The sequence below is a fragment of the Prosopis cineraria genome, unplaced genomic scaffold (assembly GCF_029017545.1).
Source record: "Prosopis cineraria cultivar Desert tree isolate PC_DT_omini unplaced genomic scaffold, ASM2901754v1 PC4, whole genome shotgun sequence".
NCBI lineage: Eukaryota > Viridiplantae > Streptophyta > Magnoliopsida > Fabales > Fabaceae > Prosopis > Prosopis cineraria.
The window spans coordinates 42735921-42757903 of record NW_026555335.1 but is presented as its reverse complement, the minus strand read 5'-3'; the positions used below and the strand labels follow the sequence as shown (position 1 = coordinate 42757903).

The 21983-nt window shown below is 32.2% G+C and overlaps 1 protein-coding gene across 1 annotated transcript; it reads left to right on the top strand.

The window, feature by feature from the left end:
* Positions 1-9242: 9242 nt before the first annotated feature.
* On the top strand, positions 9243-16911 carry LOC129307793 (RHOMBOID-like protein 12, mitochondrial). The gene is made up of 8 exons (XM_054948702.1): positions 9243-9755; positions 10654-10774; positions 12953-13072; positions 14361-14471; positions 14952-14987; positions 15535-15639; positions 15737-15778; positions 16518-16911. The coding sequence occupies exons 1-8, from the start codon at positions 9421-9423 to the stop codon at positions 16605-16607; spliced, it is 960 nt and encodes a 319-aa protein (XP_054804677.1). The 5' UTR covers positions 9243-9420; the 3' UTR covers positions 16608-16911.
* The last annotated feature ends 5072 nt before the right edge of the window (positions 16912-21983 follow it).

Sequence of the window (21983 nt, the reverse complement as noted above, 5' to 3'; positions counted from 1 at the left end):
TTTGATATTTGCTTTACAGTTCTCTGGTTCTTCTTTCATATTAATTTCATAAACAAAATGATGAAATTGCCCCTCAAGTTAAAAAAAAACAAAGAAACCCCATTGTTGTCAACACTAACCATTTGACCCCTCTTGTCGACAAGGTCACTAGAGCCCCTACCGCAGGTAGGGTCATCGGTGGCTAATCACTAGAGTTCCAGTACTGATGACATATTTATTCAAAAAATAATTGTTTAAGTGGCCAAGGGAGGGTTTGATCCCATGACCCTTGGCCACCTAGCGGCCACTAATCCCTTTACTTACATACAGTAAAAAAAAATGTAAGTAGTAAATCAAGCTTCTAACCACTTCTACATCATAACATAACAATGTATTGTTAATTTTTAAATAGAACTTGTTATTTTACAAATGTTATTTATTAATCTAACATAGATAATTACAGATTGAAAGCTTTAAAACTTTACACATTTTACTTGTTAAAAGTCTAAATATATTGTTATTAATCATGAATAAATTATTATCAAAATCTAAATAAATATTTATTAATAAATGACTAACACGTATAACTAAGCCCATCTTATTGATTTTTCTAACGTGTTAAAACCAAAATAGATTGTTGTTAATTTTAAATGAATTGTTGTAAAAACCTAAGTATACACTTTTTGATGTAGGACTAACACATACAATTAATCTCATCTTATCTATTTTTCTAACTTGTTCAAACTCGAATGAATTATTATTAATTTAAAATAAATTATTGTCAAAACCTGAATCGATATTTGTAGTTGATGATTAAAAGCATAGGTTTAATAGACTATTGCTTTTCCAACTTGTTAAATCCTGATTTGATTGTTATTAATTTAGAATTAATTATTGTTAAAACTCAAATGGATACTTATTGATAAAAGACTAACAGTACAATTATGCTTATCCTATATACTTTTCTAGCTTGTTAAATTAACTATAGTCCATCGGACTTTAACAAGCTAGAAAAGCATATAGGATGAGCATAATTGAACCTCTTCTTCTAAAGTTGATATTGAGAACGAAAGTAAGAAGATTGGAAAGATTAATGCTTTGTGGGCATCGTAAGTATAAAAATAAATAGTGTTTTGTCAAAATTAATGGGAAGGTATTGGATGATCCATTTTTTTAGAGGTTACTTAGTGCTCTTCAAAAAAATAGTTTGTAGATAAATTTACACTTTTACTATGCTGACGTGTCATGCTCGTGTTGTGCCACGTGTTATTGTGGGCCTGCATAACGTCTGTTAGTTGAAGTTAATAGCAGGCTACTGATACTCCATTTTTTAAAGTTCATAATTTATTTTGCACCATTTGATAGTTTAGGCTACAAAATGCTCCTCGAAATATAGTATATGGCTAAATTTGCTACTTTACCATTTAGAATTAGTTATTGTTAAAACCCGAATGGATATTTGTTAATAAAAGACTAACATGTACAATTATGCTCATCTTATATGCTTTTCTAGCTTGTTAAAGCCTGATGGACTATAGCTAATTTAGAATGAATTGTTGTCAAAACTCAAATAGACACTTGGTGATAAAAGACTAACATATACAATTATACTTATCTTGTATGCTTTTCTATCTTGTTAAAATTGGCATGAATTATTGTTAATTTAGAATTGCTTATTGTTTATATACTTATTCCATTAGACTTGTGTTTTTCATCATCAACATCAAGTATCCATTCGAATTTTAATAATAATTTATTTTAAATTAACAACAGTTTATTTGGACTTTAACAAGATAAAAAAGCATATTGGGTTGGCATAATTATATGTGTTAGTTTTTTATTAATAAATATCAATTTAAGTTTTAACCACAACTCATTTTAAATTAATAATAGTCTATTCAAGCTTTAATAAGTTAGAAAAGCAACAATCCATTAGACCTATGCTTTTAATTATTAACTACAAGTATCTATTTGGGTTTTGATAATAATTCATTCTAAATTAATAACAATCCACTAGTTTTAATAAGTTAAAAAAGCATATAAGATGAGCATAATTGTACATGTTAGTCTTTCATCATCAAAAATCTATTTGGATTTTAACAATAATTAATTCTAAATTAACAACAATTCAATCGGGATTTAATAAGTTAGAAAAGTAACAGTTCATTAGACCAACGCTTTTAATCATCAACTACAATTATCGATTCAGGTTTTGATAACAATTTATTCTAAATTAACAACATTCAATTTGAGCTTTAACAAGCTAAAAAAATGGATAAGATAGGCTTAATTATATGTGTTAGTCCTTCATCAATGAGTGTACATTTATGTTTTAACAACAATTCCTTAGAAATTAATAATAATCTATTCTAGTTTTAACAAATTAGAAAAACTAATAGGATGGGCTTAGTTATACATGTTAATCATTCATTAACAAATATTCATTTTGGTTTTGATAACAACCAATTCGTGATCAACAATACATTTGAACTTTTAACAAGTAAAATGTGTAAAGTTTTAAAGCTCTCAATTTATAATTGTACATATCAGATTAACAAGTAACATTTGTAAACTAACAAGTTTTGTTTAGAAATTAACAACACACCGTTATATTATAACATGAAAGTAGTTAGAGGCTTAGTTTACTATTTTTCTTTTTCTATATATAATTAAAGGACTTGGTGGCTAGTTGCTACTAAGCTTTTTAGGTATCCAAGGGAGGACCCTTGGCCACCTAAACTGGTTGCCAGTAATAGGGGCTTCGGTAACCTCACCACCAATGACAGTGGCTATTTCTTTCTTTTTTTTAACTAGATAGGCAGTTTGGACTTTTGACTTTAAAAATTAATATCAGTCAAATATCAATAGTGCAATTTTGAAGTCAATTGGTCCTTGATTGATATTAATTTTTCTCAATAGTCCTTGGATGCTATTTTCCTAAAAAAATCTTGTCATGTCACTGGTGCCTTGAAAATTTACACTTAGGTCATTAATTTCTACATAGTAGAGATTCTTATTGTCAATTGCTACTTTTCTCCTTGTTCTACCTTCAATCTTCACAAGCTCTATTTTCATGACTTCACCTCCTTCTTCTTGTCGCTTGTAAGATCTACTTACTTAAACACATTTAATTTCCAAAACCAAGGTAATAAAAGGTCTAACCCAAATCTTGATCACCAAGTATATCAAATTACACAAATGGGAATCCCAAGTTTTCAAAATGTAAAATACTCTCATAAATTTTTAACATTCACAAATCAGATATTAAAACATATACAAAAGCATAAGAATCCAAGAGAATCAAAGCATTTGCAAAAGAAATTAGAAAAAACATCAATTTTCCCAAAATAAGGTGATGTGTCGTGGCTCATCAGCTTCTATGCCATGCCCCACGATGCATTGCATGAATTTTGATAGTAAATTTTGCTGTCATATGATAGCACTCGAGATGAACTTCCAACATGTCCTATTTTTCTGTCCAACATCTGATTGAGATGATCTAAGTGTCTACAGAGAGCTTTTTCTTAACTCTAACTAATGGCACAAGTTTAACAATCAAATTATTTTTCTATCAAAAGTTTGACACTCTTTACAAAACTTACTCTTTTTTCACAATTATTTACAATTAAGGTGCCTAAACCACAACAAATGTGCCAAAAACCTACACCAACCATTAGACTATACTCAATTGACCATTTAAGACTAATGCAACACATCATAACTAATCCAAAATACTTGTTTCATAAATTCACTACTCAACCCTTGGATTTTTAAAAACATGAGGGGGTGTCTGTAAGGTCTCCCTTACTTAACTACATTTAACTCCATAATCAAGGTAATAGAGGGATTAACCCTTAAAGAATTATCAAAGTTGTAAAATTACATATATAAGAGTAATTTTCAAATCATTTATAATGGGATCCTAAAATTTTAACATTTCTAGTGTCTAATAAACACTTGATATGCTCAAATCAGAGTTTTAAAATAACGCGAAAGCTTAAAAATTACAAGGGACCTAAAACAATAAGTTTTCAAACTCAAAACTATGTTTTGTGCAGAAAACGACCCATACACTACAGCTTAAGACATATACACCATGGCTCACTTGCCTTTGTGCCATGTGCTGCAGCATAAGGTACCATGCGCCATAGTGTATTGCATGAATCTGACAATATTAACTACTATCATTTGATAGTAATAAGAGCGAACTTCAAACGCGTCCCAAAACTCCGTTTGATGTTTGATTGAGGTGGTTTCCATTCTACACGAAACTTTTTCCCAACTCTAGCTAATGGCATAAGACTCTTTTTTTTTAAGAGGTTGGATATTTAAAAATATAAGGCATTTTTAGTCTTTCAAGATAAAACCATTACCTTTTTTTTTCAAAATTATTCCTATTGAATAAATCATTTTAAATTGTTCCTATTGAATAAATCATTTTATATTTATTTTAGGGTGAAACACCCTATTAAATAAGAGTAAATATGAAAAGATAGGGTTAGTTTAAAGATAAGTAACCACTTTATTGAAAGATGAAATTTACTTAAAAATGCTTTATATTTTTTAAAGAGGGAGTATGAACAATGGATAATTATTTAGTATATATTAAAAAACCTAAAAGAAAAAAGGTATTTTAGTAAATGTACATAGAAAATTAATTACATATAAAAACCTTGGGATTGCATGATGATTTATGTAATTGATGGGACTTTGAGATATTTTAATTTGTTACGTGAGACTTTGAAGTAATGCTTCCTAACCTTTAGACTTAAAAAATCATGTTTACTTAAATACAGAGGAACTGATGTCATAATTTTTGTTTAATAGAAATAAACATTTAATAATTAAGGAAAATTCTTTTTAATGTATTTTAAAATTAAATACTCCATCTATTAAAAAATATAATGTATTTTTAAATAATTTTTACCCCTCAATGAAGTTATTTACTTTCAAATTAATTCTATCTTTTCATATTTACTCTTATTAAATATCTTATAATAAATATAAAATTATTTATCAATAAAAATAATTTTAAAAAAATAATAATTATATTTTGAAAGATTAACATTTTTTTATATTTTTAAATATTTAACTTTTTAAAAAATAAACAAAGTATTTTTACGTTGAACTTTGAACCAAATCTACCAAAAAATAAAAAGATTTTAGAGTAGGTTCTGGGTTTATCGTAATTACCTAGGACATTGGTCTTTTCCAATTGTTTTGGAAATTGAAACTTAATTGTGTCATGATCGAAACACATGCCTTGTGATGGGTCAAATCAAGCATCATAAAAATTTTGTGTAATTTACTAGTATGTGCCAGTCCCAAGCCCGGGTAAAGGAGGAGGGTTGTGTTAGGCCATCAACAGCCAATGTAAAACTTTGTTGAATCTATCATGAACATGAACAATAGACGTTATAATGTTAATGCTAGGTCGTTGCCCGTAAGTAACGCGCTGTATGGCTCGAGTACAGTAATAAGTGAGTTAAAGCCGCTGCATCGGTGCCCGGATGTAGTGTTAAATGAGCAAGGGCTATCGCATTATTTTAGACGCGCGCGACTAAAGAGGTTAGTCCATGAGAGCAAAATTAAATTTGGTACTTAAAATGTTAGGACATTGAATTATAAATCTGTAGAGGTTGTAGGGGTTATGATTCAAAGAAAAATTAATATCCTTTGCTTGCAAGAAACAAAATGGCGTGGAGAAGAAGCTAAGGATATTCAAGGTTTCAAACTTTGGTATACAGGAAAAGTAAGTGCACGCAATGGAGTAGGCATCATTATGGATAAGGAGTGGAAGAAGAATGTTGTAGAAGTTAGTAGAATTGGAGACAGAATTATTTCCTTAAAAATGATAACTAGACGTGAGACTGTTAATATTGTTAACGCTTATGCGCCACAAGTCGAGACAGAAGCCAGTCTTAAGGAATTATTTTGGGAGGATCTAGAGGGGTTGATTCGACACATATCACAGAGTGAAAAGATTTTTATTGGAGGAGACTTTAATGGGCATGTTGGGAGGGAGGCTGGTCAATATACGAGGGTGCATGGTGGTTTTGGTTTTGGAGAGCTAAATAATGAAGGACAATCTCTTCTTGATTTCTCATTGGCGTATGATTTTAAGATTGCCAACACTTGTTTCAAGAAGAGAGATGAGCATCTCATCACTTACAAAAGTGGAGCCTCAAGGTCACAGATTGATTTTCTTTTGGTTAAGAACACAGATAGAAGACTTTATAAAAATTGCAAGGTGATCCCCGAAGATGCTGTAACGACACAACATAGGGTCCTAGTCCTTAATGTGTGTATTATGAGTAAAATCCAAAAGCGTCGACAAGTAGTAGCACCAAGGATTAGGTGGTGGCAATTAAAAGGTGAAAAGCAAGATATTTTCAAGCAAAATCTTTTGGACAAAGGAATTTGAGAATCTCAGGGAAGTGCTAACATCATGTGGGAGGATATGGCTAAAAAGATACGGGAGGTTGCAAAAGTAGTTTTTTGGAGAATCAAAAGGTTCTATTCCGAGAGATAAGGAGTCTTGGTGGTGGAATAATAGTGTACAGGACAAAATCAAGTATAAGAAGAACTGTTTTAAAGCCATACATTTGTGTAACAATGAGAAAAATTGGGAGAGGCACCGTATGGCTAAGAAGAAAATTAAGAGAGCTGTGGATGAAGCTCGTTCTAAAGCTTTTGAAGAATTTTATAAGAGCCTTGAGACGAAGGAAGGAGAATGAAACATTTATAAGATTGCCAAGAGTAAGGAAAGAAAATCAAGGGATCTAGAACAGGTAAGGTGTGTTAAGGATGAAGAGGGAAGAATTTTAGTTATAGATGATGAAATTAAAAATAGATGGGAGACTTACTTTTTCAAACTTTTCAATGATGGAGAGGGTTCATCTAGTAATTTGGAGGATTTAGTAACTGGTGAAGGAGAACAAAATTTGTCATTCTATCGAATAATACGTGATAAGGAGGTAAAGGAAGCTCTTAAGAAAATGGCAAATGGTAGAGCCAACGGATCTGATTGTATATCTATTGAAGCGTGAAAATGTTTAGGTGAAGAAGGGGTAAGATAGTTAATTAAGTTATTTAATGTGATCTCACGGTCCAAGAAAATGCCTGATGAGTGGAGGAGAAGTACATTAATTCCTATTTATAAAAATAATGGAGATATTCAGAATTGTACTAACTATAGAGAGATTAAACTCATGAGCCACACAATGAAATTGTGGGAGAAAGTAATTGAGCACAGGTTGAGATTGGAGACAAGTATTTCTGAGAATCAGTTTGGTTTTATGCTAGGTAGATCAACTACAGAAGCAATTTATCTACTAAGGGGATTAATGGAAAAGTATCGTTGTAAAGATAAAGATTTACACATGGTTTTTATTGATTTGGAAAAAGCTTATGACCGTATACTAAGAGAAGTGCTTTGGAAAGCGTTGGAAAAAAAGGGAGTACGGATTGCTTATGTTAAAGCCATACAAGATATGTATAAGGGGGTAAAAACTAGTATAAGAACGCCTAGTGGTCAAACAAAGAATTTTCCTATAAAGATTGGACTACATTAGGAATCATCTCTGAGTTCTTATCTATTCAACTTGATCCTAAACGTTTTGACAGAACATATTCAAGGGGAAATTCCCAAATATATGCTCTTCGCGGATGATATAGTTCTTATAGCAGAGATAAGAGAAGAGGTTAATTGCAAACTTGAGTTATGGAGGAAGACATTGGAGTCAAAAGATTTCCGTCTGAGTAGGAGTAAAATGAAATATTTATATTGTAAATTTGGTAAGAGACTATTCAACAATAATTTAGAAGTGAAATTGGGAGATCAAATTATACCTCAAGTGGAAAAGTTTAGGTATTTGGGAGCCCTTATTCAAAATGATGGCGAAATCAGTAGAGATATTTCACATAGGATTCAAGCTGGGTGATTTAATTGGAGAAAAGCTAAAGGAGTTATTTACGACAGTAAGATGCCTAATAAACTTAAAGGAAAGTTTTATCACACCGATATAAGACCGGCAATGTTATATAGTAGTGAATGTTGGGCTCTAACGGGACAGCAAGAGCATAAAGTTGGAGTAGCAGAGATGAAAATGCTACGATGGATGTACAGACATACACGTAAAGATAACATTCGAAATGAGCACGTACGCGAAAAAGTGAGGGTAGCACCTATTGAGGAAAAAATGGTAGAAAATCAATTGAGATGGTTTGGGCATGTATAAAGAAGACCAAGGGAGGCACCAATGAGAAGAATGGAACATATAACTTTGAATCCGATTAAGAGGGGTAGAGGAAGGCCTAAGAGAACACTTGTGGAAGTTGTTGAACGCGATCTCTTAATTAATAATATTCCTAAAAGCTTGATAAATGATAGAGCACAATAACGTCTTGCAATCCATGTAACCGACCCCACCTAGTGAGATAAAGGCTTGTTGTTGTTGTTTTGTACTAGTATGTGCCAGGCGTGGCCCTTGACATTACTTGTTGCATCGTAATTATGAGTGATGCTCAAAATGAGATATAACATAAATGAAAATGGAATGGGATTTTTTTTAAAGTGAAAAAAGAATTTCATTAATCATCAAGGTGTACAGCAACAAAAGGCCAATTACATTAAAATGTTATAAATTTGATAGAATTCAATAGTGTGATCAACTATTGCTCTAACATTTACTAAAATGTTATCTACATTGAAAGATTCATTAGTAAAAATATTGTCATGGCATGCATCCCATAATTTCCAACCTATGATAGTAGTGCCGATCTTCCAAGAAATAATGAGAAATGATACTTGCACCCCTCCATAGAAAGAATAACAAAAAAAGCGAGTAGAGATAAGGAAGGCATGATACACCATGCAAATCTCAATTTTTATGTATAGAAAGGAATTATTTTTCAACCATTTATACCAAAATAGCGAAATCCTGGTGAAGTCGATCTCCCTCTAAATCAAAACAATCGTCCATTTTAATACAACATAGGACATCAAATAATTAACATGTAGACTTGAAGCGAGATATTTTTTATTTATCTACAAAGGGACACATGATTATATAACCTTTTTTTAATTCAACAGAAATAAAAATGCAATGACTTATAGTCTTATACTATAGAAAATAGTTTTTAGTATATTTCAAAATCGAATAATATTTTTATGTATGACTTTTTCAAGTGCTCGAGAAAAAACGCGGAGAAAAACCTCCCAAATTTTAAGAAGATTGAACTCTAATCATGCATTTAAACACGCACCCACGCACGGGCCTTGAGGGGGAAGGCAGGAAGCTGAGTTAGAAAAGCGGGGCGATTAGACTCGCTCTGACGTCGAAACGGCTTTCAGGGGCTGGGGGCGTCTGTAATGGAAAAGATGTTCAAGCCGAAGCTTCCCTTCATGCTTCTTCTTTAGGCCTTGAAAGATCATCAGATATGCGACGTTTTCTACGCCAAGTTATCACACTCTCAGGCAAAACCCGCCGTATTTCCCACTCCTACTCTCTCCCCAACCCTCTACCTCCCCACATTTATAATCCCCCTCTTCACCCTTTTCATTCATGGCGCTCGGAGCATGCCGTTTCCGGGATCTTCGGCGGGTTCCTCTCTGGCCCAGTGTTCGCTCGTCACTTCATGTCCAATTCGTCCAACCCTCTCTTCAGGAATTCTGGCGGAAGAGTTGGAGGTTTTAGACCGAAGCTTCTCAAAGCTCAATTTCATGACAGGAGATTTGATGTCAATCGTAGCTTTCGTTCTTACCGTGGTAGATGGTATAAAACCTTGCTTTTCTTGCCGCAATAGTTAAGGATTTAAGATTAAATGAGGAGTGCATTTCCTTTTCATTTTATTTCTTTCCTTTCTGTTTACGTTCTCTTAGTGGCTGCGAATAAATTTAGGTTGTGTTTTGAAGGGAAGTGCTGATGATATTGTTCTTTAATTTCTTATGGTTTGGTTTGTTTTCCATGTGAGAATTAATTTGTTCTTATAGCGTATGTTAGCACATTGCTGCCAAGTGATATAATAGTGTGCAAAGCGAATTTAGCAATTTCTCGATGCCAGCATATTTATACTAATGTTTGGTTTCTCTTTAAACCCTTTATAGTGGAAAATTGATTAGGTAAACTTAATCGCCTTTTTATTCTGGAAACATTATGTTTGTTAGTAATAATTGATTGCTCGGGGGAAGAAAAGAAAATGGAGGCAGAAAAAGAACAGATGAAGCTCCAACACGCGCGCGCGCACCCACCCACCCACCCCATAACATGCCAATGCCATTTTAGCATATAATGTGTGGCTATACCTCATATCTTCCCCCCTGTTAAATTTGACGATACAGATCTTATTGCTATATTCTTATGCTTTATATCTTTATTGCATAATAAAAGGCTTTATCCAATGCCCTTCCAACCGTTCATTTATTTGCGTACGTGTTAACTAGCAACTACTTCAATCTTTACAATATGCATTTCATGAGCAACAAGTATGATGTGGTCGATAAAACTGTCTCGATTACTGTTAATTTGTCCTTTTTATTCTTCTACTCTTTTCAATAGATCTGTGCAAATTAAAGGGGTTTTAACTTTGCGTTACCAGTTGTTGGTGGAAAATCCAAAACTTTGATGTCTACATGTGTTGCAATTCAGTAATATTTTTTTCTCCTGCTTGCAGGAGATCATGGTTCAAAGGATTAACCGCTAATGACGTGGTTTTGGGCTTGATTATAGCTAATGTTGTTGTCTTTTTAGCATGGAGGATAGCAAATGAAAAGTTTATGTCAGAAAACTTTACAGTAAGTTTCTTGCTTTATAAAATATGAGTTATATGATGATTCCAAGGGTAGATAGTATTTGTGAGAGGCAGTGGACGCAAGACCCTAGGCCAGTAGTGTTATAGGGTATTTTTGTCTCTCAACTATTACTAGGTATTCTAAATTGTTTATTGGAGCAATGTTGCCTCTCAAGTGTCAAAGTCATTGCAATGTTAGCACTTGACTAATAGATATTATTTTTGATCGTTAACTTTAGATTGACTTTGGATCAAAGATCATTTTTCCCCTAAAGTATTCATTGAAGAGTAACTAGCATGCTAAATTTTAATAATCTGCACCAATTGCTTCCCCTGTTTTCTTTCATTGAAACAAATTGTGTTGTGTTTAAAGTGTCACATGTTTTTTCAACTAGGTATTTATCATGAAAAAAAGTCTTTCAACCTGAATTAACTATTAATTAGCAATGCTACCACTTGTTATATGTCTTTCATAACTTGCTAACTAGACATTTGTTTGTCCAGGAAAAAAATCTCTTAGCCTGTATTAATGGTCAGCATCAAATCATGATGCATATGCTTTGATTACAAGAAATATAAGGACAAAATAGATGTCATTTGTCTTGCCAATTAAAGACTTGTCGATAAGAAAATAGCCCACACTAAATGTTAATTGGCGGTATTATCGCAGATTATATATCTTTATCTTGGTTAGTAACAAATAACAAATATCTATACTAGCGTAAACATATATAACCTGTGACAGTACCGTTAGTTGATCATTAGTACAAATTGACAAGCTTTTTTTTTTTTTTTTAAACTAATAAAAACCTAGTTGACAAGCCATTTGACATCCTAAACATGATGCACCATCAGCATGTTTTGATTAAAAAGCAATAGGGATGTCAATTGCTCCAAATTATTAAATTTTGGGGTGCCAATTACTCCTCTATGAATAATTTAGGGGCAAAAATGCTCCTTAATCTAAAGTCAATCAAATGTTAAAGGTCAACATCAATGTCTATTAGTTAAGGGGTAGCAATGCAGTAATTTTGATACTTGAGGGGTGATATTGCTCCAACAAATAGTTTAAAATACCTTGTGCTCCTCATGAAATAGTTTAAGGGTAAAAATGCTGCTCTAATTTATATACACTAACAACAGCAATAAGCCTCATCCTACTAGGTGGGGGCGGCTACATGGATTGTACAACCCTATTGTGTTCTATCATTTATCAAACCTTTAACTCTAAATTATATAAAGTATGAAAATGGTAGGAAAAAGATTTGAAAATGAGTTAAGGGGGCTCAACATTATAGAGGTAGTTGGAGCAAATATTCAAAACTTATCATACTTATTTGTGACTTTCCCTTAAGTTAGTGGGGATGTTTGCCCATCCTTAGCATGTAGGTCCACCACTGTGTTAGACCATTGTTTTGTACCATATTTCCATCTTTTGTGGTATAACAAAGCTTATCACTTTAAGTGGGGTCGGTTATGTGGATTGCATGATGCTATGGTGCTTTATTAATAACCAAATGTTTGGATATATTGTTAATCAAAAGGTTCCTTTCAATAACTTCATTAAGTGTTTACTTTGTGGTAGATGCACTAAATTTTTGTTGGAAGTTTCTTACAATGTGCTAATTGATATTTCAATGTGGTATTAGCATACAATATAATAACTTTCATATCAGTCTTTGTATTGCGTATTCTTGTGGTACTTAAGTATCATGGATCTTTTCTCTTGAGATCAGTTTTAAGAGTGGGATCTGGATTACTCATGATTACATAGGTCTCTACTTTGTTACCATAGTTAGATCAACTTCCATCAAAAGAGCTACCTGTAGTGAGTGCAGCCTGGTAGGATTGTCTCTGAGTGCAGCTGTTGAGGATGTTAGCTCTCCAATGGTTGTTACTAGGGAGTTCAACATTGAGCAGCCACAAGTAATTCTTGTGGTACTCAAGTAGCTTGCATATCTACTTAGAAGTTAGTTTTTTTTTTTTTTTTTGGATTGGTTGTCCATAATTGTTCTGGCCTATGTCCGATTGCTCATGTGGTTGGTCGTAAGTTTGATAGCTAGCTCATTATCCTTGCTATATACGTTGATGGCAGACTTGAGTGACATGTATTGTTTCTAGCAGTTTACTTTGAGGACTATACTTCATATGGATTGCTAACTGAAGTGCTTTCTTTGAGCAGATCTCGTTGCACAATCTGAAATGTGGACGCTTGCACACTTTGGTAACCAATGCATTCAGCCACATTGACAGTATGCATATCATTAATAACATGATTGGACTCTACTTCTTTGGGACTAATGTGAGTTTATCTGTTCTAAAATGGAATATTTAGCCTTGATATGTCTTTCCTGAACTTGTCTCTTCCTTCTTCCTTTTTTAGATAATACATAAGTATCTCACAACTTTGTATTGGGAGAATGACAGTCAGGTCTCAAAACAATTAATTAATATCAGTTAAGTCCCCAATAAATTTTTTTGAAAAGTAAGCTGAAAATATCGATCCAAATTATTATAAATTCAAGAGTTTCAATTACAGATAAATGTTTAAATATCAAATGTAATTTTTAGATTGTAACAGAAATTTCTATTTGTAAATGTTTGAATTGATATTTATAATTCATTTTGTAAAGAAAATTTATCAGAGATTTAACTGGTATTAATTCACTGTTTTGGGACCTAATTGTCATTCTCCTTTTTGTATTTGTAGAAAAGCCATAAGTAATGGTCCGTTAATTATGGGATACAATTTAAAGATATTCATATTCTTGAAAGGGAAATATTTTTAGGGAGAAACTTGTCTAAGTCTAAGCTTCGCTGAGCATGCATACACTTAGGCTAATGCACTTTATTGGCACTTTCAAGTTTCTTTCGAGCATGAAGAACTAAATCTCTTTAGAATTGCAGAACAAGCTTATACTTATGATAGGCCAGTTGTTTTTTAATAACATTAATTATGCTATTTTATTTATTCTCTTCAATTTAGATTTATAACACTGAATAGGGATTCATGCCTTACGTTTCCATAGATCTTAGTTATTTTTGCTGGATTATCCTCTCTTTTTTTGCCAGGGTCTTGTGTTGTGATGGATAGGTTGCATTTCAATTTGATGAAAGTTTCACGCTGTCACCATCTTTAGGTGTAGATTTGAGGAAATGTTTTTCATGGGGGAAAAAAAGAGGAACTGTTTTGTTTTCTTTTTATGGGAAAGAAAGGTAACCCTCAAGATGCGGTGATTGTTGTGCTTGTAGTCTAATGAGTAAAGCAAAATGGGATGAAGTTTGATGCATAAAATTTGAAGACTGATTTGGTAGATAGAAAGGTGATATAATGGTAGGCAGTACATTTGATAGTTAATGCCATATCCGCCTTCTTTGTTGGCGTACTTAATTAATAATTTTTTATCTGCTATTAAGATATTATATTTTTGTATTTCAAGGGTGTTTAAGGGGTCTCGATTAAAGTTTAGCATTATTGTTACTTGCATATTTTCTGGATTTCTTTCTTTTTTGGTCTTTTTCTTATTTCCTGTTATCAATGATTTCCTTCTTCAATTGGCTTCTAATACTACACTTATTCCTGTTGGCAGATTGGAAGAGCCTTAGGACCTGAGTACTTGCTGAAGTTGTATCTTGCTGGGGCAGTTGTTGGTTCAGTTTTTTACTTGGCCCATCAAGCCTACAAGGCACAAACATCAGAGGTCTGATGATGATAACAAGGATTAAAATATCCACTGATCTCTTGCCACAGTAGATATAACATTTTCACATTTTCTGGGTTAATGAAAATAAACAAAATCTAAATTTGAACACTACCACAGCAAGAAGAAAAGATAAATGTAAATTTATACTCATCCTTCATTAACACCTTTTCCAAATATCTGCTTTGAATGTTTGGTGCAGTTTGGTTCAGAAATAACTTTCATAATGACATGGAAAGGGAGCAAATGTAAAGAAAGAGCAAAATAAAAGGGATCCTTTTAATAATATACCATGTCCATGACAATAAATATTGTGCCTGAGGTGAAATGTGGTAAAATGCATTAAACAGTTTCATAATAGTTTATTCTCTTGCTGGTTGGGACCTAAAATATTTGGTTGAATATTTTACATAGCAAGACATGTGATGAGTTCTCAGTTTTTTAAAGCGAGTTTTAACCTTTCTTTTTGTTCTGATACAGGGTTGGAGGTGTGTGGAGGTTTCAAAATATGCACTGGTAGGCTCCTCACAAACCACCTCTTTATTCTTCAAGGAGGGTAGCAGCTTGTCTGATAATAGATGATATTAGGATGACGAATGGCCTGTCAACTATATTCTCAACAAACAATGCATATTCTGGGAATCATACTGCTTTTATCTGTTTAGATTTTTTGGGATGATTTTTCCATTCATAATTTGAGAATAGAAAAAATTCTTCTCTGGTTTATAAGTTGTCAAAGTTGTTGATTTTATCTTATTTTGGTTATAGAATTTCTTGTCTTTTGGGCCTGCGTATTTATTTTTGCCAGTTATTTATCACACGATGGCCTGGCTACAATTAATTATCTGCCAGCTATGGAAACTCAACCAAGCTTTCCAAGTTACTGGAAGCGTCTATCTTAATTATGCAGCGTCTTTTTTAAAAAAATTAAATTGTTTTCAACATTTAATAGGTAAATCTTCAAATTTCTTCTACACGTAAAGATTGAAAATAGCTGTTTTATTGGAACATTGTTCAATCCTGACTGCATTAATTAATATAAATAATATCTCCCCATGTTTAGGGTGCTAGTGGAGCTGTGAATGCAATTGTTCTACTTAGTATATTCCTCTTTCCGAGGCAAACCCTTTACGTTAACTTCATAATACCAGTTCCTGCTATTTTGCTGGTAAGATCTTCTCAAGCTTATGTTAGTTCAGCTATGTGAATGAGATTGATAGTGCACATCCTTACAGATCTTTTTATATTGCTCACTATTAATCTAGGGCATATATTTGATTGGGAGTGACGTGTTGAACATTATAAAGGTATGCCGGACTCTCTCTAGACCTACTTTGTTGTTTGCCAACATCTTTCCTAGCAGTTTTCTGCTTAAGCAGTTTATCTTTTAAAGGAAATGATCAGTTAATCATATACTTGTGTTTCAATGACTTTAAATTAATTTCATCAATCTGTTTTAGAACTTATTGTGTCATGACCCAAACACATGCCTTGCGATTGGTCTACTAATCAAATGTGGTGAAAATTGCTGTGTAATCACTAGTTTGTGCCATGCCTGTCTAACATCGTAATGATGCCTGACCTCATTTGATGCTCCAAATGGTATGCAACAGAAATGAAATTGGAATAAAAAAAGCGACTTTGTAGGTGAGAAATGATAATTGTACTCCTTGATAGCAAGACAGACAAAAGTTGAGTAATGAAAGTCATAATACATATTGTATATTTCATGTTCTTTACGAGGAAGTATTTTTTAACCATTCATACCAAAGTGGGCGAAATTCTGGAGGAGTCAATCTCCCTTTGACTTTGGGTATGGTTAGTTGAAAAGGGGGGAGTAGAGAGGGATGGAAATTGGCAGTTTATCTAAATATCTTCCTAGGTTCCCTTTTCTGCCTTTTGACCCTTTTTTGATGCTCACCGAGCATGGCATTTAGGATATGTTTGGATGGCAAAGCATGGAAAGTTTAGAATTTTAAATTCTTGATTTCACTATCTATTTCGTGAGAGAATATTAAAAACGCGTGTTTTTTGTTCACATTACAGGGAGACAGTCGTATATCAGGGTCTGCACATTTGGGGGGTGCTGCTGCTGCAGCCGCTGCTTGGGCTCGAATTCGGAGAGGAAGATTCTAATAACTGTGCAAACCTCAGTTTTCCTTTGTTCGGTACCTTGCATTGAATTATTGATGCTATGATTAGGTCTTGTCTTTTGCTTTTAGCTAACCTCACGGATAGTGTTCGGGGATCCTTCAAAAGTTTAGCGCTTTGTAAGCTAATTAGTAAGTTTGCCAATGCCTTGAGTTCAAATGACGTATATTAACGCTGCCATGTGATGACTGATAAATGAGCATTTGCCCTTTCAGCTGACATGATCTGGATTGATATTTTTTAAACAAAAAAAGAAATTGTATTTTGATGTTTAGGCTTTGATTTTTTTATTTTTTTCATGGGACAGTATTTTGAGGTTTGTTTATACTCAATTGGATTTATCTTTGAAGTTATCATGCAGTAAGGGTTCGGTTTGAATTCCTAGAAATTTGTTTCTCATATTGAATATTTTTTCTGGGGTAACCAATGTTTGATTTTATTTTTTATTTTGGTAAAAACCAATATTCGAGTTGTATTATTAAAACTATGCTATACTAGATATGGGCTTTTAGATTGAGTTGTGCTCTATTTTATATGGTTGTGTTGGCTATTTTTTGTGAGATGGTGACATGAAGTTGTTGTACTAAAGGCTTAAAATTATGAGAAAAAAACTTATACGCTTAATTATATATATTTAAGATATTTATTTTTAATAAAATCAAGACATGTAAATTTTTTTATAATTTATTATATAATAAATTTTTGTTATTAATAATAATATTATTAATATATTAAAGCCTACCTGTCTTGATTTAATTAAATATAATAAAAATATTTTAAGTATATAAGGTCAGGAATTAAGGCTTACCCAAATCATACTACTTATCTATGTGAGAATGTGGCAGATTTGAAACAACTATTATTCGGGATTTTTATATTAATTTCTCCAAAATGGAATGTACAAAGACAATTAAATTAAATGAATGGAAATAAATGTACAGCGCAATCACTATGAAAATAAATGAGGAGACAGATGCGGTCCGCCTAAGTATTTTTCTTACTAACAAATACAATAGACTATATGAGCTCATGGAGCCGGGTCAATGAGCTAGGCGCTAAATCAGTAGCATGAGGAGCTAGAACCAGTACATGGTGATTGGCTAATTGAATGCTTGTTGGTGGATTTAATATGCAAAAAGCTGAATGAATGGAGTGCAGGCTACTATTGCAAAGGAAGTTTTGCGGCAGTTTGTCCGCTCGTTCGTGTTTTTTTTTTTTTTTCTTTTTTTTTTTAAAATATCCTACATCCGTCACTTTCGCTGGCCGTTCACACACAAAATTATCCAATATATATAGATTTTGATTACATGGATATTTAAATTTCTGAAATCAAAACTTACATTATATTTTTTTTATATTAAAAAATTTAGGTGAATTAGATTTTAGGAGTTCACAAGGTCAAGGCATGCGTCTAAGTTCAAAAAGTATTTACTTATAAATTACCCACCAATAAAATCCTTGCATCAGCAATGAAATTTAATTCCATAACTTTATTGGTTGTGAATTAAATTCTTATTAATGGAATTAATTTTTTTTTAGTACTTACATTATATTTTTTTTAGAAAAAGTACTTCGAGCATGTTTTATCTTTTATATATATATATATATATATAAATACTTCGAACATACTAGATTGGAGAGACATGCTTGTTTTCTTTATTTTAAAAATTCAATATCATATCATTCTTTAATTCACTAGCTTTAAACATTTAATAGTTAATTGTTGATGGCCTAACCATATAAAAAAAAAAATTGATAACCTAAGTATTCAAATTTATATATTTACACAGAATTGTTTTATTAAATAATTTATTTTTTTTTTGAGGTACCTCACAGCTAGCAACTATAAAATTAATTTCTCAAAAAATTTAAGCACTATTTAAGAAGTTATTCTCTCTCAGATAATATTTTCCATACACACTTTTAAGAATTGAATGCTGTAATGATATTTAAAGAGTTAAGGGGCCTGGAACGCCATCATCCATGAATCATACCACATCTGCTTGATTTTTGTTAAATAATTCTATCCAAAATTGTGTTACTAAAACTATATTGGACTGGTAAATTATTTCAAGTAGAAATTTTGTGGATGCAATTGGGCCAAAAAAAAAAAAGGATATGAAACGTGGAATCCGGATGTGGGTTTGAAGAACGTCATCTAAGGTGGTGATGGAGCAAGTGTTTTGGATCTCAATCCCCTTTTATTCAACTTCTGTCGTACCAGAGTATATTCTTTTAAGGGGGCATTACTGTCAAGTTCTTCACGATGATTTTAAATACTCTAAAGTCTTATAAAATACGTCAATTGTGGTTAAGTCCCAAGTATAATCTCTTACCTTATTTTATTTTTAAATTCTAATAAACTACTCCACCTTCCTGATCTCTGTCCCTTTGGTACAATCGCACCAGCACCAACACCAACACACCTTTCTTCCTGTTTCATCTCTCTCTCGCTCAGCATTCTCCTTCTTCACAATCACTCCCCCTTCTTCTTCTCATGAGACTTGCTTTCTTCTCTACTCACTGCTCCCACCATTGTTCATCTCTTACCCTGTTTTCTTCCTCCGCCAAGACAAATTGCTATCCACCCACGGACGCTACCTCTGTCTTCAACCGCAATCGTCGGGAAGAGAAGGTGATGCGCTGGAAAATCCTGCCGACATTGACCTTGCAACCCATTTCCCCTTCTCGAATACCATTAACTCAAATGAAAACAGTAGCCTCGACATCACCTCCAACAAGATCAGCGTGTCCCTCACCTTGTCCTCTGACATGGACCCATAAATTAGAGAGGTGAAGAAAGCGGAGTGACTTATTAAAAACAAGGTATTTTTGTAATTGCACAATTAAATTTATTAACAACTAAGGAATTTATACATTTTATGGAACTTTAGAATTTTTAAAATCATTGTGAGGGACTTGGCAATAATTCTCTTATTTTTTAGCCAACATACCTTAATCTTGGTAGAATGGATTATGATGGCTTGAACATGAATTCTTGAATTTGAGTTCATGTGTATAAAAAAAAAAACCTTTAAAAAAGTTATCTTCAATTAAATCCAACAAACTTAAATCTAATCTAATCATATATCAATACAACAATAATAATAAACCTTATCTCACTAAGTGTAATTGGTTACATATATTGTTCTATGTCATAACTATTGTACTCTATTATTTATTAAGTTTTTAAAAATATTATTAATTAAAAAATTTTAATCAATCATTTTCATAAGTATTATCTTAAACATTCATTTACCCTTCTTTACATGATTTAAAATTTTTTACCATTTTGTAGCAATCATATATCTATATATATTTAAAAGGAAATTATGTTTTTAGCCTTCACATCTACCCAAAAAAAAAAAAAAAAAAAACAACGGCAACAACGTCTCTTCCTCGAAATTGTGAGATGAGCACGAAACTCAAATACCTAAAATTAATGTTAGAATATGTTTGATTTCATGATCAAAATTATGTTACATAAGATTAATTGAATTAATATTGAGGGTGAAAACTTAAAGACGACTTTACTAATAAACTATGATGATAGATTTGCAACTCAACAAATTAGGAAAAAAAAAACTTATAAAAATTAATAAATTAAAATACACCAAGCAGCTTTAGTATTTTCATCTTGGGGTTGAGGATTTGCGTGAGGGAAAAATAAATGTAGGCTATGATCTCCATGGCGAGAGCACCAAGCTGATTTGTTGGATAAAAAGTGGCAGCATAAAGCAAATTCCCAGGAGCTGAAGCAGAACAAGAATACCTGCGGGTTGAACATGGAAGCAGGAAGACCGATCAGAGTCTGCGAGGCTGGTGGCTGACGTCAATGGGACGAAGATAGGTATGAAAAAATCGCATCCTCTCTCGCCACTACTGCCCGACACAATCGTTCTTCTGCCATTAACACTGACTGAGGTCGGAGGAAGAAGACGCTTCAGTTTTCTCCTCCTGTGCCATGTTATCTTGGCTTTGTGTTTCGGTTTGGATTCGTTTTTCTGATATTGCAATTACTGGTATGATTATAAAATAAAAGTAGTGTGTGTTTTCATGGACAAGGAGTCCAGATTCATCATTGTTTCCGTGAGGGACGTAGATGTGCTGACTCGCTCGCAAGGAACGCTCAGACTATGACCTTGTCTTTTTGTAATCTGTCATCGTATTTATTCCAGTCTTTTGCACTGAACTTCATGAGGCAGATTTGAGGGGTGCCAGTATCAACCATATTGCCTAACTTTTCTCAAGCTTCGCGGGTGTTTGTTTGTTTGTTTGTTTTTTTAGTTAACCAAAAGCAAATTTGTTTAGTAAAACAATAACAACAACAACAAGCCTTTGTCCCACTAGATAGGGTCGGCTACATGGATTGCAACACGCTATTGTGCTCTATCATTTATCAAGCTTTTAAGAATATTATTAATTAACAGATCGTGTTCAATAACTTTCAAAAGTGTTCTCTTAAGCCTTCCTCTACCTCTCTTAATCGGACTCAAAGTTAAATTTGTTTAGTAAAAATTATTTTTATAAAAATTAATTATTATAATAAAATTTGTATTTAAACATATTTTTTAAAAGTTAATTTGATAAATAAAAAATTATTTTGACTTATATATAACAAAAACTGATTTTAAATATACAATCATCAGAAAATATATTGACTTTTATGATTTATAATTTATATTATATAAATGCTTCAGAAATGTTTAAAAAAATATATGTAATAAAGATTTTAAATAATATAAAATTTGGTATATTAAATAATAAGGATAAAAAATATAAAGTTTAACATATTAAACAAAAATTATATAAGTAATTAAATAATATTAATATTAAAAAGTAACATAATTAATTATTTAATTCATATAATATTTTTTTATAATTTATTTTTAAAAAAATTTTGTTGCGAATCTAGCTATTATAAATTTGATCTATCAAAAACTTATATGCATTTTTTTTAAATAAAAATTATGGGTGCTATGGTCATATAAAAAGTAAGGAGAGGTTATGTTTCAAAAGTACATCTAAAAAACTCTCTGGATAAATTAATAAGAGCTTTTTTGAATAGACTTTTGAAATGAATTTAAAAAAAATGTAGAAAATGAAACAAATTTGAATTACTAAAATTTCCAAAAATCCTTCTCAAAAGTTAACCCTTAGCTTGCCACTTTGAATTTAAAAAAACAGAAAACATGATGACTGTTTCTTTTTTATGTTTCGATTTTTTTTCCCCTCCACTGTTTGCTTTAATTTTTAATGAAAAGACAAATTTTAAGAAAATATGTTTATCTGGCAAAAAAAAAAAAATATGTTTAAATTCGTTTAGCATGAAACGACATACCCTAATTGCCGTGCATCCCG